General features: G+C 38.7%; 1 protein-coding gene across 9 annotated transcripts in view; it reads left to right on the top strand.

Moving 5' to 3' along the window:
• Positions 1-25,547, top strand: part of CLIP1 (CAP-Gly domain containing linker protein 1) — a 118,857-nt gene that overhangs the window by 58,046 nt on the left and 35,264 nt on the right. For 7 of the 9 annotated variants that reach the window (XM_063454283.1, XM_063454280.1, XM_063454277.1 and 4 more), the window contains 6 exons: positions 9,062-10,009; positions 11,413-11,529; positions 11,657-11,714; positions 12,733-12,889; positions 20,709-20,874; positions 23,099-23,296. In XM_063454283.1, the coding sequence (XP_063310353.1) occupies positions 9,062-10,009; positions 11,413-11,529; positions 11,657-11,714; positions 12,733-12,889; positions 20,709-20,874; positions 23,099-23,296 (1,644 nt within the window). The remainder of the gene's footprint in view (positions 1-9,061; positions 10,010-11,412; positions 11,530-11,656; positions 11,715-12,732; positions 12,890-20,708; positions 20,875-23,098; positions 23,297-25,547) is intronic. The other 2 variants (XM_063454281.1, XM_063454282.1) reach the window with 2 other exon arrangements.

Here is a 25,547-nt window from a genome sequence, read left to right as displayed (position 1 = left end):
GGTGAAGTGAGAAAATAATATGATAATACACTCACATTTGTGGGAGCTTTGGACCAGCTCTGGACTTATAGGCGTTGCAGCGGTATGATCCCCGCTACCAGGATGTACTGGAGAAGACGTCTGGCGATCCAACCTTGGTACTCCGGAATGTATAGAAAACAACAATAGTGCTCTCAGTAGGCAGGGTATGTGAAATAACAGTAAATAAAAATTATACTTACAAATATAGAGCAGGAAATACTGCTCTATTAATAGGGCACTGGTGGAATAATCCCCACCTGGGATTTCTTTGGATCAGGATCCGAGTGTAAAAGGTAAAAATAGTAGTGGTTGTAAAATAGAATAATATAATAATGATAAGAAGTATATATATATATATATAAAAAGGAAAAATAAAATTATGGAACTATATATATATATATATAAAAAAGGAAAAATAAAATGTAGAACTGCCAGGATTAATAAAAATAGTGGTCAAATAAAGAAGGAATTGGTCCTATAGAGAAGGTAACCAAAATCACTTTTAATATTAAAATACACAATTTAAAACCATTAACGCGTTTCACCTAAACAGGCTTTTTCAAAATGGTAATATAGCATTATACCTGGCAAGATACAGTTTATATAAGACAATGTAAATTGTTAAAATTTGCGCCAAAGAATGATTGGCCAATCAAAAAACACTTAGGTTAAAACACTGTTATGCCCTAAATAAGTTGAAAACAAATGTGCATATAAATAGTCATAAGTAGTATATACATAAAGGAACACAGGAATATAAAAAACGAAGCTTATAACATAACTTTAAGATTATTGAACTTGTGTCACATGACCGGACTTAGGGTGTATGGGAAACGTAGTATCCGAGCGCTATGCGCGTGAGGTATAAGCCCCTCCCCGTGAAAACTTAACTCCGCCGGCACTACTATAGAGCTAAGCCTCATGGGGCTTGTAGTAGTGCCGGTCAGGTGTGCGCACGCACGGGGGGGCGGAGACCGGGAGGCAGCTCGCTCAGTGAATTACCAGCGAGCTGCTTACTCAAGGGCACGGACGGGTGCCTGTGAGATTCAAAATACTAGACGGCGAAAAAAGCCGTCAGAAGGGAAATATATAAAGGGAAGGGGAGAGGAATTGATGGCAATGGGTAAAATGAAATAAAATAAAATAAAATAAAATAGAATAAAATGAAGTGAATGTCATAGTTATAATACTTAGGATAAAACTGGTGACAATGGAAGAATAAAAAGTTAATCAAAGTATAACCAATTGATGTTAGAAATATAAAAATGGAATAGAAAGTAAAGCAGTATATTCATAAAAAATTATGCAGATCAAAGTCTGCATTTAGACCCTGAGGTGAGAGGGTCTGTAGTTTGTAGACCCACTCCATTTCTGTTCTTCCTAAGACATTTAGATTCCCTAATTAGGGTTGCAGCTTTTTTTTTTTTTTTTTTTTTTTTTTTTTTTGTTATTGAGCGCAGACTCTTCCCTTTGTATTTCTATTTGTGTAATTCCCTCTAGAGTCAGCTGCTTTCTAACTACCTTATTATGTCTATTTTTGAGTTCAGAAACAATTACATTATTGATGTGGAAAATGTATTTGACACAGAAATTACCAGCCCAATTCCAATTAATATTCCAAGCTTAAGCCAACAAGAATTGTTTATTAAATTGGAAAGATCCCTTACTTCTGAGATTAAACTTAAATGGGAAATAGCCACTCTGAAAAAATACATCGATGAAAGAATTACACCAAGAGGGTTAAGATTACTCAAATTACCGACCTCCGACCAAGATGATCTTGAATTCATGGAGGAATGGAATAACAAATTAGAATCATGCACTCTTGGTCTAATGGAAACACTGATAATTAAAAAAAGTAAAAAATTATCAATATTAGATTCCGAAATTAATAATCTCAGGGACAAGCTTATGCCATTCACAGAAACCCAAGCATATAACCAAAATTGTATACTAATTCAGAGTAAAATCGAAAAGGTTGAAACAGACACCAAACACATTAAAATCAAGAAGTACATTAGAGATAAGACAGACTATTCAAACAAGCAAGTACGAACATATCATCTTAATAAAAGGCATACCACATACAACCATGTCCAAAAAGACCATCTCCAAACAAGCAGTCACTATGTAGGGACAGAGAAACCTTCACAAACAACCAACAAACACAATACCACCACTCGCCACTATGATCACCATCCACGACAATACCAAAATTATGCCACCAGACAACCTTTACATTCACCTTACAAACAGCGACCACACAAATATAATTCCTATCCAGGCCCTTCATCACTACCGTACACCAAAGCCAAAACGCTTTATTCTCACAGACAATCCTACCCTTCACCATCCAGACCACATCATCACACCACCTACTCCCATAGAAGACCACTCTCACCTAAACCCCAAAGATCTAGATATATAAATGAACGCAACGAACATCCCATATCACCCACTATCCCCCACCATCACAACCGATACCAATTATTGTCCATCGATTCCGAATTTGAAAATGAGGATCATTTTTTAGAAATTCGCACCCACCCCAGCACATTCATTCCAACACCTCACCAGTCAAGATCTCAAAAACGAACACTAAGCCTAGAGGACGAAGAAGTGGTAGACGTGAACAAGAGAGAAAGATTAGAAAGACAATAATTCCCCAAAGTGAAGAATCCAATGGAATTTTTAACCTCTCTCAAAAAACTCTCACTATTGCCCAACTATCGGTTTTAAGAAAAGGACTTAAATTTGCCCCTACCAATCCTTTTAAACCCTTTGAAGCTTTTATTGATGTCAACAAATTTGTTAGGAAGGCCACCCTAAAACGATTTTTTATTGATAAGACTGCACATATTCCTACCTCATGCCCTTCCCCCTCTTAAGACAATCATATCATCAATACACATTTCAAAGAAAAATCTAAATTTTATCCTGCTTTTATGAAATCAGCACCACTCACAGTATTTGAAAAAATGGTCACTAAAGATCTCGACAAAATACAAACAAACAAATTTGACACACACAATTTGACAAATGCAGAAAAAAAAGCACTTAAAGAACTACAAGACGACAATGACATTGTAATAAAACCGGCAGACAAAGGAGGTGGCCTGGTTATTTTATCAAGCACTATGTATATTGAGGAAGCACATAGACAACTTAATGACACTGATGTTTATGAAAAACTCAAAACAGACCCCACTACAACTATTAAAAATATTTTATGTGATTTTTTAAATAGAGGACAGGCCCAAGACATTATAACTAAACAAGAGTACAACTTTTTAAACAAGAAATTTCCAATTATTCCAGTCATTTATTTTCTCCCCAAGATACATAAAAACATGAACCAACCCCCAGGGAGACCAATAGTATCGGGTATAGGTTCTGTCCTCTGTAATCTTTCTCAATATTTAGACACTCTTCTTCAACCTGCTGTCAAACAAATGAAATCCTACTTACAAGATTCTATGTCTCTTTTAAACTTTTTAAGTCATTTTAAATGGGACCCAAATTTTATTTTAGTAACTTGTGATGTGCAATCATTATATACAATCATACCACACAATATAGGTTGTCAAGCGATAAAAAACATTTTAACAAAAGAAAAAAGGATCTCAGAAATACAAATTGATTTTATACTAGACGGTATTAATATTATTTTAAAAAACAACTATTTCTGGTTCCTTGACTCGTTTTATCTCCAAAAAAGAGGAACCGCTATGGGTACCAGGTTTGCCCCTAGCTATGCCAATTTATTTATGGCAGACTGGGAGTCCTCAGCTATATACGATGGAGATAGGCTAAGGGCAAACCTGGTCTCATATTTTAGATATATTGATGACCTGTTTTTTATTTGGAACGGATCCGAAGATAGTCTTATTTCTTTTATTCATGATCTTAACAAAAATGATAGAGGCATAATTTTAACCCATGAATTTAGTAAAGTACAAATTAACTTTTTAGATTTAAATATATTTGTCAATAACGGGCAGATCCATACTAAAACCTTTTTCAAAAAAGTCTGCGTAAATACAGCAATTGACAGAAACAGCTGCCATTACAAACCCTGGCTCGACAGTGCTCCCAGAAGCCAATTTTTGAGGCTACGCAGAAATTGTACCGAATTAGATGATTTTAATGAGCAAGCAAATATTTTAAAAGATAAATTTATCGAAAAAAATTACTCAGAGACCGACTTATTAGAAAATATTAACTTGATCAAACACAAAAATAGGAGTGAACTTTTAACATACAAAACAAAAAATACAAACGAATCTATATCCCTCCCTATAACTTTTAACTACAATAACAAAAGCAGTGAAATTAAAAAAATCATTAAAAAACACTGGCATATTTTAAAACAAGACGACAAACTTAACAAAATTATTCCCGAAAAACCAAATATAGTTTTTAGAGGAGCTCCCAATTTTAGAACAATCTTAACTACGAATTTTACTAAAACTATTGCACAGAAAAATCCTGTATCCTTCTTTCCGCAAACTAAAGGGTTCTACAAATGTAAAACATGCATTGTATGCAAAACTACAGATCCCACAGTTGCATCTAAGGTGACTCAGTTTGTTTCAAATAAGACTAACACTGTGTATAATATTAAAGAGTTTATTACTTGTAATACCAAAAATGTAATTTATTTGCTCGAATGCCCTTGTGGCTTCCAGTACGTTGGAATGACCACAAGGTGCCTGAAAATCAGGCTGAGCGAACATTGTAGAAACATCAAAAATGGATACTTAAATCATACAGTATCCAAACATTTTATTAACCATAACAAAGATCCTAAAATGTTAAAATGTATGGGGATAAAAAAATGCACTTTACCCTGGAGAGGGGGAGATATCAAAAATGTCTTAGGAAGAACAGAAATGGAGTGGGTCTACAAACTACAGACCCTCTCACCTCAGGGTCTAAATGCAGACTTTGATCTGCATAATTTTTTATGAATATACTGCTTTACTTTCTATTCCATTTTTATATTTCTAACATCAATTGGTTATACTTTGATTAACTTTTTATTCTTCCATTGTCACCAGTTTTATCCTAAGTATTATAACTATGACATTCACTTCATTTTATTCTATTTTATTTTATTTTATTTTATTTTATTTCATTTTACCCATTGCCATCAATTCCTCTCCCCTTCCCTTTATATATTTCCCTTCTGACGGCTTTTTTCGCCGTCTAGTATTTTGAATCTCACAGGCACCCGTCCGTGCCCTTGAGTAAGCAGCTCGCTGGTAATTCACTGAGCGAGCTGCCTCCCGGTCTCCGCCCCCCCGTGCGTGCGCACACCTGACCGGCACTACTACAAGCCCCATGAGGCTTAGCTCTATAGTAGTGCCGGCGGAGTTAAGTTTTCACGGGGAGGGGCTTATACCTCACGCGCATAGCGCTCGGATACTACGTTTCCCATACACCCTAAGTCCGGTCATGTGACACAAGTTCAATAATCTTAAAGTTATGTTATAAGCTTCGTTTTTTATATTCCTGTGTTCCTTTATGTATATACTACTTATGACTATTTATATGCACATTTGTTTTCAACTTATTTAGGGCATAACAGTGTTTTAACCTAAGTGTTTTTTGATTGGCCAATCATTCTTTGGCGCAAATTTTAACAATTTACATTGTCTTATATAAACTGTATCTTGCCAGGTATAATGCTATATTACCATTTTGAAAAAGCCTGTTTAGGTGAAACGCGTTAATGGTTTTAAATTGTGTATTTTAATATTAAAAGTGATTTTGGTTACCTTCTCTATAGGACCAATTCCTTCTTTATTTGACCACTATTTTTATTAATCCTGGCAGTTCTACATTTTATTTTTCCTTTTTTATATATATATATATAGTTCCATAATTTTATTTTTCCTTTTTATATATATATATATATACTTCTTATCATTATTATATTATTCTATTTTACAACCACTACTATTTTTACCTTTTACACTCGGATCCTGATCCAAAGAAATCCCAGGTGGGGATTATTCCACCAGTGCCCTATTAATAGAGCAGTATTTCCTGCTCTATATTTGTAAGTATAATTTTTATTTACTGTTATTTCACATACCCTGCCTACTGAGAGCACTATTGTTGTTTTCTATACATTCCGGAGTACCAAGGTTGGATCGCCAGACGTCTTCTCCAGTACATCCTGGTAGCGGGGATCATACCGCTGCAACGCCTATAAGTCCAGAGCTGGTCCAAAGCTCCCACAAATGTGAGTGTATTATCATATTATTTTCTCACTTCACCTTTGGAGCCGCAATTCTTCACTATTGGCAGTTTGTCGTGTCTCCTATTTTGTCTCCACATATACGGATTATCCTACTACCCGGACGGATCAACTCCTGAGGACTGTACAGATATCCCATCAAGCTATATCAGTGAGACTAATTTATTCATTCATTCATTTTTGATTCATTTTTTATTTATTTTTACCATTTTTTACATTGTATACTCTTTTTATCTGCAAAGACTCTCTTCAAAGATATATATATTTTTCCATAGACAATTTTTTCACCTGGTTCAAGAGACCTACGCTTTCCGTTGTTAACAGATTGTGACCATTTGGTCTGGTTTACACTGTACTGTATTTTACTGTATCTTATTTTTAGCGCAGCCCTTTCCCCCCGTTGTTTCATTCCCAGTTTATTTTTAGGGTTTTGTGGGATTCCCTAATTAGGGTTGCAGCTTTTTTTTTGATTTTTTATTTTATTTTTTTTTTTTTTTTGTTATTGAGCGCAGACTCTTCCCTTTGTATTTCTAATAGACATTGAAGACTGCAAACTACAAGAATATTTAGCCAATAAAGTATTCGAAATTAACCTTCTGTACTGAGAGAAATTCTTACACGAATGTTTTAATCCAGTATTACTTTTTAAATTGTTATGTCCACTCCAGTTTGGAGCACACCGTTCAGACAGTAGTGACAGAATATTAAGAGGAACCATAGGAATTATGCAAAGACTAATGGATCTACAAGTATTCAACGACTATTCCATTGTGCACCTGCAACTTTTTACATTTTTGTGCAAAATGTATCATTACCAGCTATAAATAACTACCAATATCCATTTTGGATATCAGACCGCCTTCCCTCTTGTGGGAGGGGAACCTGGACAGGTTTAGGAATACCAACTAATCTATGGTGTCTTATTATATTTCTAAAATTCACTCTGAAACACAGATATGGCTTGAGGACTACTGTGTAAAAGCAAAATTGTGCAGGTTGTGATTCTTTAACATCTTTATAAGCAGAAAGCTAAAAAAAACATCAGTCAATAATGGGTACTTACAGAGGTGCTTTTGTTGGAACTGGGGTGTATCTTCCTTCCAGCACATACACAGATTATGTTGATCACTGCAGTTATTTTTCATGCCAAATTTTACTAAGAGTTTTAATCCATCCCACGAACTGTGCTTGTGTCCTCACATCAGTTTATTTGCAGTGTTTATAGTGGACATATACTAAGGCGGTGTCTTAACACCAACTCACATACAGCTATTATTTGGCACACAGGTCTTTGTACTGTCATGTCAGCTAATGCGGAGAGTGTATATTGTTCACATCATCTAAAGCTGTGTCTTCACTCAGCTCCTACAGAAAGGCTATTTTAGTCTTCTATGCCGATACTTACAAAGAAGAGTATTCAAAATAATTAAATGCCTTCCACTGTCTAAAAGAAGACCATTTATATCCTGAAATGCATGGTTACCTGTACTCCATGCTACATACCTTGTTAGGAGCAGGTGTCAACATAGACTTAGAATCAGGCTTTTAAACAATTGTTGTGCTCGGAGCTTGACATCCATTAGCCACCAAGGGGAAAGGTTATTTTACCATGGGTAATGGTCTCTGTCTTCAGGGATATAGTATTCAGGCAGACTTGATGCAGTCGTCATAACCATTAGCAGCATTCTTTTATAAAATGCAGACAATGGACATCTAAAACATATATCGAGATGCACACCAATAACCACCTATATGTGACCTATTTGTTTTTAAAAAGCCCAAATGTTACTAAACAGTGGTAGCGAAAAGAAGAGAACTTAAGACTAGTGTGTTATCTAAACTACTGATGCACTTAATTGAGATGGGGAAAATCAAAATAAGCGGCCATGAAAGCAAACTTGAATATAGTGATTTAAACAATTGGCAGACTTCTCTGTTATGCATCCTATGTGCCATTGCTATCTCTTCAAGCAGAGAATTAAGGCCAGTACACCCAAAAAGCAAGTCTTGCGTGTTTACTGTTTGCTTCAGAGTAAAGAGACTGAAACCTTGACAGTCTACGATAATGGTGACCTGCAAGTATATAATAAAAGGTATGCAATACAATCTTGGCCTGCTAAAGCAGAATATTTCCTAAATGCTGCAACAGGTTGAAAAGATTGGCTAATAGGCAGGGGCAGTTTTTATTTATAATATATTCAGAGTTCTTTTTACTATACTTTCTGCTGTCAGAGGAGGTGCTAATATTAGTAGTGCCATAGGTTAATGAGGAAAAATAGGTATTTATTTGCATGATGCTCTCTATGAGATGTATATTTACCATTTATGTGCCAGATGTGTACTATTATAACTCCTATAGTGATCATAGTGGTGTGCTAATTTTTTTTACATATAGAATTTATATTTTTACTGAAAAATCTACTAACAAGGAAACTTAAAGATATTGTCATTCTAAAGTTGAAGTTTTTTTTTTAATTATTATATACAAGACCATTTCTTATAAAGCATAACTTTGAATATTTTTTTCCCTTTTACGATTATAAAGCATAACTTAGTAGACTTTGAATACATTTTCCTCCTTTTAAAGATCACACAAGTGCATTCTATTTTCCCATTATATCAATGTTTTATTAATGAGTTTAGTATTGCTTTGGGTCTATTTTGGTATTTAGAGTTTAGAGTATTTTCTATGGATGAGACACAATAGTAACTCCATGAGCCCACACTAATGATGTTTTGTTATTTGTGTCTCCATATAACATTTTTCGATTGTAGGTGGCAACAGTTTCTGAGAAATCTCGCATAATGGAGTTGGAAAAAGATTTGGCTATGAAAGCCAAAGAAGTAGTGGACCTTAGACAAAGATTAGTAGAGTGTAGTAAGCAGACTGGTGATGTGGACACATCACTTTCACTTTTGCAAGAAGTCAATTCTTTGCAAGAAAGCATTGCTGTAATGACCAAGGAACATGAGCTAGAACATTCTGCTCTCAAAGAGAAGCTAAAAAAGGTAGAAGTAAACAGCGAAAAAGAGATTGGAACCCTCAAAACCTCTGTGGAAAAGATATCCAAGGAGAATGAGACATTGAAAGTAAAGCTTAACCATGCGGATAAAGAAAATGCAGATGTAATAGAACTTTGGAAGTCCAAATTGGTATCTGCAGTCAGTTCACATCAGAAAGCAATGGAAGAGCTCACTATTTCCGTTAATAAAGGTCCAAGCACAGACACCTCTGCTTTAATTGAACTTAAGGCTCAAATAGAAAATCAAAAATTAGAACATCAGAAAGACACAGAGCAGCTTAAATCTAAACAAGATGCAGAGCGGACTGAACACTTAAAAGAAATGGAACATTTGAAGACTAAACTCCAAGAATTGAGTGAAGCAAGAGAATCCGAACTTGAAACCTTGAAATCCAAGTTGGAGGCTGCAGAAGAACAGCATCTAATAGAGATGGAAGATGCATTAAATAAACTCCATGACACTGAAGTTAAGGTAAAGGAGCTAGAGGCTCTGCAAGATCAATGCAGAGATCAGAGTCATACCATTGATAAGTTAACAGCTCAAGTGAAAGAGACGGAGAAGAGACTTTTGAATCTTGATACAGTGCAGAAAGTAGAGTCTGAGTGCAGGTTGGAGATTTTAAATCTTAAGGAGAAACTCGAGGCAGCAGAATCACAAATTAAAAATCTTGAATCTGAAAAGATTTCTGAAACCAGCAAGGTTTGTAGAGTCCATATACATCTTCACTTTTTTTTTGGTTCAAATTTTTTTATTTATTTTTTTTTTTTATTTTTTTACTTTTTATTTTTTTTTATTTTAAGTCTTTACTTGAATGTTTTCTTCCTGTTATATATAGTGCAATGGAGCAAGTTGCCACACTACACTTCTGAAATTTTTAAAGGGACAACCTAAAATATTGCCCTTTCAGAGACTCTAAAGATAGCAAAGAACACACCTAACGTTAAAAGTAAATCAATTTTAAAGTTAGTGCTCCTTTAAGGATGAGGTACTATAACATTTCACAGACCCCCATCATCCTACTCTCCCCATGGATATGCACAGCTTAAATCTAGAATTAAATCTAGTGGTGTATGAAATGCGTAATGGGAATTCTGTTTGCAGTATAATGCCATTTTTCTCTCTAAGTAGTAAATATTCTTACCAAACCATATAACTTTTTTTTTTTTACCCGTTTTTTCCCCCCAAGTACTTAAGCAGAATGTTGTGTTGGACACCATTCCAGTACTGACAAAGTTATGGATTGCTTGGCTTTGTTGTAATGCCAGTTGTAATCTGCTGTCCTGTGTGGATTAAGATCAACAGGAGTATACCCACAGATGCCTTTTTGTTCTTCCTTTTTAACCCATTAACCCCTTAAGGACCAACCTTCTGGAATAAAAGGGAATCATGACATGTCAGACATGTCATGTGTCCTTAAGGGGTTAAAATAGATCCTTTTTGGGTAGTTGTTTTTTTAAAACCCTTTGGAAACTGGCTTATTTACACAACAACAATCTTTTGCTAGCTATTAACTCCTTTATAAATGTCTAGAGCCCACATATTACATTGCGCAAATAATAATAATAAAAAATAATAGTAATAAAATATATATATCCATCCAAAGAATACATATAATGGGTAACCCCACACCCCATGGTGATTAAGCAGCAGCTCAGAACTCCAACTAAAGAAAACATACATGCACAGAAAAAAAAAAATTGCTTATGAGTACGGACCCTATGTGATGCGAAACATGTTATGCTTTAATGACTTAACATGCTTTCAGTAAGTTGACCTTATTTCACTTTTGCTGCTTCTGGATTTTTTGGTTAATTTTTTTTCTCACCATTTTTTATTTTTAATAGATATTATACAATAAATTTGCATTTAGGATTTTGGTTTTATTTAGTCAGTTGTCTTACCTAAGCTATTTTTTTTCTGTGCATATACATATTAAGGTTATCTTATTCTATAGTTTGTAAAGACAATCATATCTTCATCTGTACTACTTCTTTTTTTTTTCTTTCATATTCATTTATTTTAATATTTTGTTTTAACATTTTAACATTATTTTATTCTGTTATTATGTTTACTTTATTTTTTTATTTACATAACTTCATTAGTCCAGTGACTTAACTAAAGAGTTGCTGGAGCGTGATGAAAAACTTGCTGCCCTCGAGAGCAATTTAAGTTCAGTGGTTGAGACCAAAGTCTCCTTTGAAAAGGAAATAGAAGAATTGGTAAGAACATATTTTATTTATTTATAGAACATTAATTCATAGCTTTTCTTGTATTAAATGTATGGTATTGGAGATTATTTTTTTGAATGCTGGTATGGAAAATGTAACATTTATTTTATTTCTTTAGAAAAAGCGCATTAATAGCTCAAATGAAGAAGAAAATGTACTTAGAAACACGTTGCAAGGTGAGTTGTGGATAATTATAACCTCTTCAAATCACTACCTACTAGCGAGTGTTTTGCATGATCAATTGACCTACTATTTGTAAGGAATAAATTATAAATTCAACCTGTCCATTTATGCAACAGTGTGCTAAAAGTGTAGCTGTCATCTTGGTATGGGATTTATTAGATCTAACACTTTTATAATCCATATACTATCTTTACAAAATTATTTTGGTATATCGTTTTTAATCTGAGAGGTTTGTGGACTGCTAGCAGGTTAGCAGACTGTGGTATCCTTGAGGTCCCACTTAAAGAGACACTATAGTCACCAGAACAACTACAGCTTCATGCAGTTGTTCTGGTATCTATAGTCAGTCCCTGCAGGCTTTTTGCCATAAACAATGCCAGTTCAGAGAAAAAAAAGTGTTTGCATTACTGCCTAGGGACACCTCCAGTGGCAGTCACTCAGACGCGACATGAGGTGCTTCCGGGATCAGTGCTGCACAATGGCGGAAGTAAGGTTTTCTAGTTATTTAAGTGTGGCAAGAGGGGCTAGCATGGTTTTTAACACTATAGGATCAGGAATACATGTTTGTGTTCCTGACCCTACAGTGTTCCTTTAAAGCAAAATTATAAAATAGTTCAAAACTCCCAGCCCTTCAAAACAAAGAGGGAAACTCCATAGGCTAAACAAATAAGTGCTCTATGTTCTTAAAATAACAGTAGCATTATATATAAATACTTATTTATAACACAGTAGTGTAGGGAGGTCTCCTGGGCCCACATTGTGACCTCTCATATCCTGAAAATAACAAAAATCTCAACAAGGTTTGCATTGTTTAAAAAAAATCTATTTTATAAGCTTGCACAACAAATATACATTATACCTTATGCTCCTTAGGAAATGGCAACATGAACTTTATTTTCCTCAAAGTTGTTCGGTAGAATGTGTCGAAATTTCCAAAGAAATATGCCATGCTACTATTTATTATAGTTGGGCATTAATTTGTGCCGTTTTATGTTTTGTTTTTTTTGGCAGTTCTGGAGAAGAAGGTGAAAGAGAACGAAGAAAAAGAACGACACTTGTTGTCTGCAAAAGCAAAACTGGAAGATCAGATATCTGAAATGATTCAGTCTTCAGGAGATAGCTCTATTCAACTTACCAAATTAAATGAACAACTAAAATCTAGAGAGAGGTATTTAATTGTATTGCTCTGTGTTCAAATGTAAAGCCATAAGGCTTTATTAATTGTATTAATTTGCCTGCCTACATTCTTGCCTTTCCTAGATAGCTTTTTTATTTTTATTTTTTTACTAGGTACTTACTTAGGCAAGCATCACTTGACAATCTTTTTTTTTTTCTTTCTTTCTTTATTTTATTGTGCTTGTGAAAAACAAGAGGCATGCAGTGCCACAACAGCAGTTGCTTGCCTATCAATTCAACATTTATAAACATGTGTTAGTCATACATTAACGGTGCACATTTTATATTATAAAGTATAATAGTCTCAAGAGAAGTCTCTGTGTCCGCTATATAAGCAGATAGTCGGTACTAGACAGATTGAAAATGCTGACATAAGGATTTAAAGTCATGTGAGTACAGGCTTAAGTGGGACAGTTCCCGTAGCATAAATTATATAGAGACTTTAAAGAGGCTAATATTATGGAACACGCTAGGTACATAGATTAATTACTCAAGTGAGAAAAACACATTACTAGTGCTGGCTCTTAGAAGGTGTACAGACTTTAACGTAGCAAGTTAAACTATAGTCCGTGCTTAAGCTAAGCGTACTGAATGAGTTCAGCTAAACACATAAAAGCAGAGTACAGAGCTATGGTGAGTCTGCTAAGGTAAAATGTATGTAGGCTCTAAAAGCTGTGAAAAGCATCATGTCTACTTCCAAGCTGAATTAGGCACACAAATGTCTTTGCTAGAGTCCGCGTTACCTCCTCATGTGGGAATGCCGGAGGGCCTGGTGGTCTTGCGTTGCGTGCGCCTCTGCTTGTGTGGGTGATGCCTCTGGGCCCGAGCCCTTGTGGCCTTCAGCCCGGGTGGGCACCAAAGGTTGACAGAAGATGAGTGTGTTGGTGCTGTGCCCGAGGATAGCCCCTTCTCTCCCCGCTGTTTGCGGTCTAGCACATCCCTTGCTGGTCCGTTTGTGCATCCTGAGCACGCCTCCGCAGCTTCTCCCAGAAGCACATGAATATTGGTTCCAGGCGGTGCAGGGAATCCGCAGTATTACCAGGATGGGGCTGTTGACTTGGAGGCAGGCTCGATTTCGCAGGTAGGTAAGCTGCCGTCATCTTGAGAGCGCCATGAGGGAGAAGCGTCTTTGTAGTGTTGCTAAGTGTGTCGGGCTGAGGCTAGGCAGGTTGCTCCAGTCGACCAGCGTGGACCGGGATATCCCCCACCTGTCCAAAGGGGGGGGGGGAGGGTATAGGATGAAAGAGTGCGGTAGAGTCCGTACTTGAGGCCGTGAGTGGGAAGAGCAGCCGTCCCCTCCCCCCTCGAGCCTCAGCAGGCCTCAGTAGCACCCGGTTGTCGATCCGCTTGTGTCTGGTATCAGGTTGGTCACCCGGGTGTCCCCTGCACTTTTGAGCTGACCCGGAGAGGGACGTGCTGAGTTTCTTGGGCTTTCACTCCCCCCCATATAGTTCATTGTGATCATGGACTGGGACTCTGCATGTCTGCTCTGCTTGGCTGCTCTGCTCCGCCCCCCGACAATTTTTTTTTTTTTTAAACCAGCAAATACTTTTAAACTAATATACAAACCAAAATAATGAGTGAAAAACTTTAAAAAGTATATAGTAAATGTTTATAAAGTTACTATAAGCCTGGTCAGATTGTATTGTTGGGCATGCCTCTCCGCTAGGGGAGTTTCTTCACCCCACTTCTTTCCTACCCATTTTAGTTTCAGACCAGTCCACTAATGACAGAAACAGGGCATCATTGTACAGCAGCAGTAGAAAGAAACCAGTCACCGGAAACTGCGCTGATTGAATCACACTGATCAGTCAGACTCCCTCTATTCTTCCCGTATCAGGATGTTTAAAGATGAAGAGATCTTTCAAGTGCACATGTGTAAATTTTTCAGGCATGCCAAATGCACTTTTGCAGCATTCCTAGGGATAGGACACTGATAAGATCTGTGTTCCCACTGCAGTGGGTTTTGAAAGCACAAGATAGAAGAAGCAGGTAAATATGAAAAGAAAAACACACTTACCTGCTTTTTTAAACCTTCAGAGTGAGGCAACTTTCTCACTGTAATTCAGAGCTTAAAGTGTTGAAATAAAATGCAAACAGGACATTAACTGCTAAGAATCCTGATGGAAGTCTACATACTCCAGTCAATAAAACGTATTTACCCTATAGGGCAATAAAAACAAATATCTCTAATAACTTCCATATTCAAGTATCCCTCTTTTAAACAAATCTGAGAGCAGTTATGGGTGTTACAAGCTGTGATGATCTATGCTTTCTGGTTTGTTTTTTTTGAGGTAATACTTTTATTTAGATCAGTTTAGCTACAAACATGCCTAAAATACGTTCCTTCTGCCTTCACTCTGTCTTCCCTATATACTGAACTCGATAGCTAACCAAAGTTTTGGATCTACTGTTTGGGGACAGCTACATATAATAAATTAATAAATACCTATTTGGTGTGTGGAACCAGGATAGTGGTTTATCTACTAACTGTTCGGTGTTCAGAATGTGGGGGGTAGACAGTGAAGGCTGATGGAGCGCATATGAGAACACAATAACCGTGGATAAAAAAAGAAAAAAACTAAGCAGACATTTTTCTGGAAGTTCGTTTTGGTAATATGTCCTCATTTAATTAAAGGTAAGCACATCTGTTAGAGAGGGACATGTATTGTATCCTCACGTTGAGAACCAGATTCTCTTACGTTTTAACGTGAAATATGATATCTAATTTTTTATTTTATTTTTTACTAGTTTGTTTTTGAATAACATTAATTATTTTGTTAAAGGATCACCATAGGGTCAGGAACACAAACATGAATTCCAGACCCTATAGTAAATATAGTAAAAACCCACCATTTAGGTGAACCAGCGTCAGGGTCATGAGCACCCAGCGCTCATTGATGCACGTGGGGAACAAAGTCTAGCCTGTCTGGTCCGATTACACACAAAAGCTACTTTAACTCAAATTGCTGAAAAACGTAATGCTTGCCTTGATAGAAAGCACCGTGTCAGAACACACAGTTCATCACAGTTTGCTGCATATGGGGCTGCGCACCTGCAAACCAGTCAGTGTTTATGGTGACCCCTGTCCACTACTGAAAGCACCTTCTTTGGAGACAAGAACTGGACCATGGAAGAAGGTTGCCTGGTCTGATGAATCACATTTTTTTTTTTTTTAGATCAGATGGATTGCCGGGTGCCTGTGCATCATTTACCTGACCTATCCAGTCTTTTTTTAATAGCCACTTAGTCACAAACACTGGCCAAAATTGGCGTTCAAATAATTTTTTTTGCATTTTTTATACACAAACAAATATTAACGCTACCTTTGGCCAGTGTTTGTGACTAAGTGGCTTCTAAAAAAGACTGGACATACCCCATTTGCAATACCTTGGGTTGTCTACTCTTGCAAATGGTATGCCATAATGGGGGTAACGTAACCAATCAGGCGAATTTCAATGTGAAAAAACAGAAAAATGTAACATGCTATATTTGACCCTGTTACTTTCCAAAACACCATAAAACCTGTACATAGGGGGTACTGTTTTACACGTGAGACATCGCTGAATACAAATATGTGTATTTTATTGCAGTAAAAGCAAACATTATTATTACATTCACAGTTAAAATGTCATGCAGAACTAAAAAAAAAAAAAAAAACACATTTCTTAATTTCTCAAATTTTTTGTCTTCTTCATATTAAATCGTTTCATAGCTAAATATTTGATGTTAAATGAAAGCCCTATTTCTCCTGAATAAAATTATATATAATAAGTGTGGGTGCACTTAATATGAAAGAGGCGAATTACGGTTGAACAGACATATAGCGTGAATTTCAAGTTTTGTTTACGTTTTATTTTGATCAAAACGTACATTTGGCTCAGTCTTTAAAGCGGCACTGTCATGCCGAATCCCGTTTTTTTTTTTAACCCCCCTCCCGCCTCCACTACATCCAATCGACCCCCTAGTCACCCCCAAATGCCCCTAAGCCCCCCACATTACCTCTTTTTAATTCTTTATCTTCTGCCCCGATCTTTATTCAGGGCGCCGCCATCTTTGTGTGGGTAGGTGAAGTCCCTGTGGGACACGTCATCTACCCACACTACACAGACTGTGAGATTCCCGCACATGCCCAGTGAAACATCTGGACATGCGAACGGGAATTTCATCTATTCATTCATTCATCAGACAGACGAATGAATGAATAGAAAAAATCAGACGAACAAACTAACACTGTGTATCAGTGTTCGTTTGTTTGTTCGGTTTATTACAAGGAGGGAGCTACCGGCGTGCAGCTCCCTCCTTGTAATATGTAAAGACAGAAGCGGCAGGGAGCAGTGCTCCCCACCACTTCATAAGCCCCCCAGGTCCCCCCCTCACTCTATGGGGGTCAATATGACCCCCATAATAGCACAAGGGAGATTAAAATCTCCCCAATACCCCTACTCGCTATACCGCGAGTAGGGGCATGTCCACTAAACAGTGAGCAGCCTGTGGCTGCTCACTGTAAAAAACAAAACAAAATGGTAATAAGGGGGGGACCTACTGTCCCCCCCCGGCCCCCACCCCTGCACGGTGGGTGGGGGCCCTAATAAAACAATAAGGTCCCCCCCCCTGGCCCCCACCCCTGCGCGGTGGGTGGGGGCCCTAATAAAACAATAAGGGGGGGGGACCTATTGTCCTCCCCCCCTGGCCCCCACCCCTGCGCGGTGGGTGGGGGCCTTAATAAGACAATAAGGGGGGGGGACCTATTGTCCTCCCCCCCCGGCCCCCACCCCTGCGCGGTGGGTGGGGGCCCTAATAAAACAATAAGGGGGGGGACCTACTGTCCTCCCCCCCTGGCCCCCACCCCTGCGCGGTGGGTGGGGGCCCTAATAAAACAATAAGGGGGGGGGACCTACTGTCCTCCCCCCCTGGCCCCCACCCCTGCGCGGTGGGTGGGGGCCCTAATAATACAATAAGGGGGGGGGACCTATTGTCCTCCCCCCCGGCCCCCACCCCTGCGCGGTGGGTGGGGGCCCTAATAAAACAATAAGGGGGGGGGACCTACTGTCCTCCCCCCCTGGCCCCCACCCCTGCGCGGTGGGTGGGGGCCCTAATAAAACAATAAGGGGGGGGGACCTACTGTCCTCCCCCCCCTGGCCCCCACCCCTGCGCGGTGGGTGGGGGCCCTAATAAAACAATAAGGGGGGGGGACCTACTGTCCTCCCCCCCTAGCCCCCACCCCTGCACGGTGGGTGGGGGCCCTAAATGAACCCCCTCCCATCAAGGTGACTAGGGGTCCCAAGCCCCTAGTCACCCCCCACCCAAAACATTCTATCCCCTACCTACCCCCCTCACCCTAAAAATATTGAGGGGGGAATAAAATAACTAACCTGTAAAAAAAAAAAAAAATTAAACTTACCATTTGACGTCTTCTTTTTTCTAAATTCTTCTTACTTCAGCCCCCCAAAAGGCCAAATAAAAATCCATAAACCCGTCGCACTTTAAAAAAACCAAAAAAAAAAAACCGAGCGCAAACAAAAATTAATCCATCTTCACCCATGGAGGGCACGCCGCGTACTGAGCTCTGCAGGGCGGGTCAAGGCTTATAAAGCCTTGCCCCGCCCTGCAATTAGGCTTAGAACACAATGATTGGTTGGTTTAAGCCAATCAGAGTGCTCTGTGTCATTTTACACAGCGTGGGAAAATTCAAAAGAACTTTCCCACGCTTGTAAAATGACACAGAGCACTGTGATTGGATGGTTTGAAAACCATCCAATCACAGTGATCTGTCATTTTACACAGCGTGGGAAAGTTCTTTTGAATTTTCCCACGCTGTGTAAAATGACACAGAGCACTCTGATTGGCTTAAACCAACCAATCATTGTGTTCTAAGCCTAATTGCAGGGCGGGGCAAGGCTTTATAAGCCGTGACCCGCCCTGCGGAGCTCAGTACGCGGCGTGCCCTCCATGGGTGAAGATGGATTAATTTTTGTTTGCGCTCGGTTTTTTTTTTTTTTTTTTTTTTTTTTTTAAAGTGCGACGGGTTTATGGATTTTTATTTGGCCTTTTGGGGGGCTGAAGTAAGAAGAATTTAGAAAAAAGAAGACGTCAAATGGCAAGTTTAATTTTTTTTTTTTTTACAGGTTAGTTATTTTATTCCCCCCTCACTATTTTTAGGGTGAGGGGGGTAGGTAGGGGACAGAATGTTTTGGGTGGGGGGTGACTAGGGGCTTGGGACCCCTAGTCACCTTGATGGGGGGGGGGTTCATTTAGGGCCCCCACCCACCGCGCAGGGGTGGGGGCTAGGGGGGGAGGACAGTAGGTGTCCCCCCCCTTATTGTTTTATTAGGGCCCCCACCCACCGCGCAGGGGTGGGGGCCAGGGGGGGGGAGGACAATAGGTCCCCCCCCTTATTGTTTTATTAGGGCCCCCACCCACCGCTCAGGGGTGGGGGCCGGGGGGGAGGACAGTAGGTCCCCCCCCCCCTTATTGTTTTTATTAGGGCCCCCACCCACCGCGCAGGGGTGGGGGCCAGGGGGGGAAGGACAATAGGTCCCCCCCCCTTATTGTTTTATTAGGGCCCCCACCCACCGCTCAGGGGTGGGGGCCGGGGGGGAGGACAGGAGGTCCCCCCCCCTTATTGTTTTATTAGGGCCCCCACCCACCGCGCAGGGGTGGGGGCCAGGGGGGGAGGACAGTAGGTCCCCCCCCCCTTATTGTTTTATTAGAGCCCCCACCCACCGCTCAGGGGTGGGGGCCGGGGGGGAGGACAGTAGGTCCCCCCCCCTTATTGTTTTATTAGGGTCCCCACCCACCGCGCATGGGTGGGGGCCAGGGGGGAGGACAATAGGTCCCCCCTTATTGTTTTATTAGGGCCCCCACCCACCGCTCAGGGGTGGGGGCCGGGGAGGGAAGACAGTAGGTCCCCCCCCCCCCCAATCTTTAACCCCCGCGCAGGGGAGGGGGGGTGTTTATTAGTTTTTTTTTTTTGTTTGTTTTTTTACAGTGAGCAGCCACAGGCTGCTCACTGCTTACTAGACATGCCCCTACTCGCGGTATAGCGAGTAGGGGCATATTATTTACTAATACTAAGTCATCTTTACTTAGTATTAGTAAAGTTGGCTGAAAGACCAATTCAGGTCTTTCAGCCTTTTAGTAGATAGCTCCCTAATACCGTGGGAATTAGGGAGTTATCTACTAAGCGGCTGCAAGATGCAGCCGCGGCAATGAATAGGATCGGAGTTTCATTCATTAGAATGAAATTCCGATACGATCAAAGTACCGAATTGCATCCTAACACGAATGGAGACACTCTTCTCATTCTGTTAGGATGCAATTCGGCAGTTTTGCCGGCGTTCTGTCTAAGTGACAGGACGTTCGGCAATACTGACAGGAAGCATTGTGGGAACAGGGAGGAAAGCTAGGGATCATGGGAAAATTGCTCTGACCAGCGGAAATGAAGCACACTTTGCTCCTCCGCTGGTCAGAGCTGGTCAAGCGGAGGAATCCCATAAGACAAAGAGTCCCTACTTTGTCTTATGGTTTTAAAGAAAACTAAAGAAGACAGGAAGAAAAGAAGAACAGATCCTGAGAGAGGGGGAGAAGAGGAAGAGATTGAGGAAAGGTAAGTTCGGCATGACAGTGCCGCTTTAAGGGGTTAAAAAAAAGTAGGCACTTTCTGCTCCAAAACCACTTCATTAAAATGAAATAGTTTTGGTGCTTAGTGTGCCCCTTTAGGGGTTTTATTCTATAATTCAAATACATACTATATGTAGTATCACAGAATCGTTTTATGTTTTTGAATTGTGCTTGTTTTAAATTTTCAGGAACTTGGAAGAGCTACAAGCTGAACTCTCTTTAGCCAAAGAAAGTGTGATAAAGCTAAAAGACACCATTGATCAATGCAAATCTGAAGCTAAACGTTCCTCTGAGGAAACTCAGGAATCCCACCATGCTGAGATGAAGAAGATGGATTCTCAGATAGCAGAACTGGTAAGAAAAATGTTAACACAACAATGCATGGTATAGTGACTCTTTTAAAACAGTCATTGGTTGGACCATATATTGGTCGGACAACTTGTATTGACTGTTAGTAGTCTATTAAAAAAACAATAATTTATGACAAATGGTAACACCAAATAATTAGTTTGCCCTCTTTTTTTAAACATTGTATTTTATTTGTGTGTTTTGGATTGCTTTTTGGTGATAAAAATCATTATTTAATACCTCAATACTGTTCTAGCTTCTAAATAAATGATAGTAGATTCATGCCTTCTTATGCAGTCATGTCCAAAGTCCGGCCCGCTGGGCCAATTCCGACCTGCGTTCCAGTTTAATACTAATAATACTTAATAGGTAATTTGTTAAATATATGTTGTGGCCCCCAGTGAATCCCCAAGCGCCGCTGAGGACGTGCAGTCACGCGGCCTTCAAAGATCCTCTAAGTCTTTGAACGCCACAGAAATGCATGTCCTCAGTCTGTGTTCTCACGATCTCTTGGATGTCGCAGGATTTGGCGTGTTCCTTCTCCCTACTGGGACAGAGAGAGAAGGGACCGAATAAAGAGAGAAGAGACCGAATACTGATATTTGTAACGGAATAAAGAGAGAAGGGGTGGCATACTGAGATTTGAGACGGAATAAAGAGAGCATGAGCGGCATACTGAGATTTGAGACTGAATAAAAAGAGAAGGGACAGAATACTGAGATTTTAGACAAAGAAAGAAGCAATAAAGAGAGAAGGGGCAGGATACTGAGAGAAGAGACAGAATATGAAAAATAAGTGACAAAATTAAAAGTATGCCGTTTGCAATAAACTTTGCATTAAATAGTTAATTTGCATTCAATTTTAATGGTTCAAAGAATGTCAGGCAAAATGGTCGGCCCTCACGCATGCTCACTTCATGAAATCTGTCCCTCTTTGAAAAAAGTTTGGACACCCCTGCTCTAATGGAAGAATAAAAGTTGTGTTTCCAGTTGTCTTATTTGGTTTTGAAAATAAAGTAACTGAATCTAACATGTAGCAAATTAGTGATTAGTAATGAATGACTTTTGATTTCTGAAAACTTGGCAACTATAAAGTATAAAAAAGTCCTAGCCGTAAAATGGCCTTTTTCTACTATGCAACAAAATTTAAAGTGAATGAGTTAGTGGCAGGCTCTCCTAAAATAATCTTAAATGTTGGTGCCAGTGCTAGATGGTAGGGTCACTGTTCACCTAGATCCCAAAATCAAATTGAATTAAAAATCCCCAGCAATGATGTTAATCTGTTAAGGAAGCACACCCAACACACATTAAAGGCACACTATAAGTCACCAGAACAACTACAGCTTATTTTATTAGTTCTGGAGAGTATAATCAGTTCCTTCTTTTCAGAGAAAATGCAGTGCTTACATTACAGCCTAGGGATATCTCCAGTGGCCACTCCTCAGATGACTCCTAGAAGTGCTTCCTGTGGCAGTGCTGCATTGTGTGCAGCACTGACATTCAGTGTCTCCATCCTCTGCACGGAGACACTAAACTTTCCTTATTAAGATGCATTGATTCAAGAATTTCTGAGGAGATGATGAATGGCCAGGGGCTGTTTTTAGTTTGTGCTGGCTCTGCTCCTGATCTGCCTCCTTGACCGTCTTGGCTAATCCAATGCTTTCTTATGGAAAAGCTTTATGAATGGCTGAGATCATAACTTCTGATGATGTCAGCCAAGTAGGCAGATCAGTTATAGAACCAGCAGCAGGAGACTGAAATAAAAGTAAAATGTTACTATATTTAGCGAAGCATGGGGGGCTAGATAATGTTTTTAACACTATAGAGTCAGGAATACATGTTTGTGTTCCTGATCCCATGGTTAGTGTTCCTAATAAATATTAAAATCGGTCCTACCTCTAACTTGTTTTTCTGTGGGGAAAAAAAAAAAAAACAATTTCTCTTAAGACTCTAAACAGCGAACTGTTCCATAGTTAGGACACCGTATGTACCATAACCACTTAACCTTACTTTAATGGTTATAGTGCATTTTTGCTCCCTTTTTTTTTTTTTAGCAAAACCTTTTCAGGATACCAAAAGCTGTGGCTTTCTGGCACCCAAAGCTCTATTATTGCGGACGGTTCACTTTTGGATGACACAGGCTACATTCAAGCATACATTTTTTTTTATAAATATATATATACACACTTCTAATGTGTTTTTTTTTGTTTTTTTTTGTGTTTCTCTTCAAGAAATTGTTAATTGAAAAAAGCCAGAATGAAAATAAAGAACAACAAAAGGTGCATGAGAAATCAATAGCTGACTTAGTTAGCCAGCACCAGACACTGGTTGCTGAGCTAAAACAAAATCTGCAGGCAAAAGATGAGTTGTTGGAAGCTGCACAAAGAACACATGCCGAGGAGCTAAATCAGGAAGCAGAGCAGGCAAAGGTATGTTTTGTTTACATTGTACATTTAAAATTGCATTATTTATTCTGGAAATATAAGTAAAGCTGCAAACCAAACAATTTGTAGTTGCAAAATGGATGTTTTCAGACATGTTTAGTAATTGTTATATTTTTATAGATAGTATAGCAATGTTAGAATGATGCGTTAGTCATGGTCCCCTACCAGGTTTAGCTGCACAAAAGGGCAGTATTGATTTTGGACATCTTCTACTTAAGTCTCTAAAACAAATTTAAATAAAAATTGCTTTGAAAACAAAAAATATATATTTTATATACAAACTGGCCAGTTCAGCCTTTCTGACTCATCAGTTGTGGTTATTAACATTGGCATGGATACATTTGGCATCTGTGCTACTTGCTTGTCCTGTTTTACACTAGAGGGGTATCCACCATTTTTACCTAATGCTATCGCTCACCTTTTGTAGGCCTGTTATTACTTATGTCAATACCTTGACATAATCTTTATCTTACAGGATGCACACAGCTACAAGTGATGTTGACAAGTATTTCCCAATTTACAAATATTCAGGTTTTAACATTTATAGCCAATGGTATAGCTGCTGTTAAATGGTTAATTTGCTTGTCTTAACACATCCCTCAAGGATCCAACCTCACCAGGAAGAAACTTTATAATTATCTTCAAATTGGGGTCCACCTCAGGCTATCAATACATTTTTCAGCCCCCTAGTTGTGGTTTCCTCTTGGCACCTCATTCAGTGCGTTTATATATTCCCTGGTTTTCTGGTGTTTTGGCTAGTTTAGTCACTTTTTTGGCCTCTGTAATCCTGGCCTGGCTAGTTATATTGTATTACTGTATTTCTAGTATCCTGATATTGGCTAGTTTCACTGTTACGTTTTCTCTCTTTCATTCGTTAAACCCCGCCATTCTAAGGTCCCGGTAATACTTCCTTTCTGTCTTCCTGTTCCTGATCTATTCTTGTAAATTAGGTAGTGAAGCCATGACAGCCTTGTGTGATATTTAAATATTGTCAAGTTATTGATTATAAGTTTGTGTTTTTTTTAAAGTTATTATTTAAAAAAAAAAAGTGGTGTTTTTTTTCTTTTTAATGGTATGTATATTTACACAGAAATTCTCTTTTGATCTCTGTTGGCCTGATTCAAATATATATATATATATATATATATATATATATTGTTAAATCTTTATTTTTGTTGTGCATGTTTGTTGTGCTTGGAGCGTGTGTTGAAGGCCCGCTAGCAGTTCTTTCAGGACCGCCATTGTGACTGGGGCCCGAGTCTGATGGCAAGGGAAACGGCTTGGGGGCCACTAGTGTAGTCTGAGATATCAGAGCCACTAACCACAAAGGTGGCCATCTTGGGATCCATGGCGGTTTGAGCCTGACGCTAGAGGTCCCCTATATTCATGCTCATTCTTGGCTTGTGTAGGCTTTTCAGTTCAGAATAAGGAATACTTACTAAGAATAAGCAGCTAGATAATGTAGAGCATTCTAATGGTACAATAATGAATCCAGAAACTGTGTGTGTATGTGTAACCTGCAAGATCCAGCATACTTACTCGTTCACTAAACATCAATTTAAATTTTATGGAATCTAATAGTTTTTTTGTTTTTTTTTTAAACACCTAACCTAGGCAAAACTAATGGGGGTTTAGTTGCAGTATATGATCATACATTGTACAAGCATGCAACAATGTACCCAATTTTTTAGCAGGTCCTACTATAGCAACCTAATACCTGCTCTTATGAGATTAATCCACTTGCTTGGGAAATCTTCTACCTTGGACTCTGTAGTGCAAGGTTTAATAGGGTCCTGGATTGAGGCACCTGTGATAGTGCAAAATCAGCCCAGTGAGCGTCTTTTTAAAATGTTTAATATAGTATTGCATAGTAGTTCAGTGATCAGTATTGAAACTCAGAGAAAATTCATGTTAATGTATTTTGAACAGGAAAACCTTTGCATAAGTGTTTGAATGTTAATGCAGACTTTTTGCTTTAGTTTGTCATCTAAAACATTTGTGTCACAAAATGTAATATTATGTTTATAATATTTAGGCATGGCCACCACTTATTAAAGCTCTCACAATGTTTGATTCATATTATTTTTGTCAAATTTAACATTTTCTTTATGCTACTTTCATTTTATAACTATTAATTCTTCACATTTTCAACTTTATTGTTGTCTTTGGGCCTCACATTTTTACCCCTTGGTTTAAGATTGTGTAATGCTTCACTTTATTATGTATGAACTGGCAC

The sequence above is a fragment of the Pelobates fuscus genome, chromosome 5 (assembly GCF_036172605.1).
Source record: "Pelobates fuscus isolate aPelFus1 chromosome 5, aPelFus1.pri, whole genome shotgun sequence".
NCBI classification, from domain to species: domain Eukaryota; kingdom Metazoa; phylum Chordata; class Amphibia; order Anura; family Pelobatidae; genus Pelobates; species Pelobates fuscus.
The sequence above is the reverse complement of the archived record's forward strand: the minus strand, read 5'-3'. Positions and strand labels throughout refer to the sequence as shown.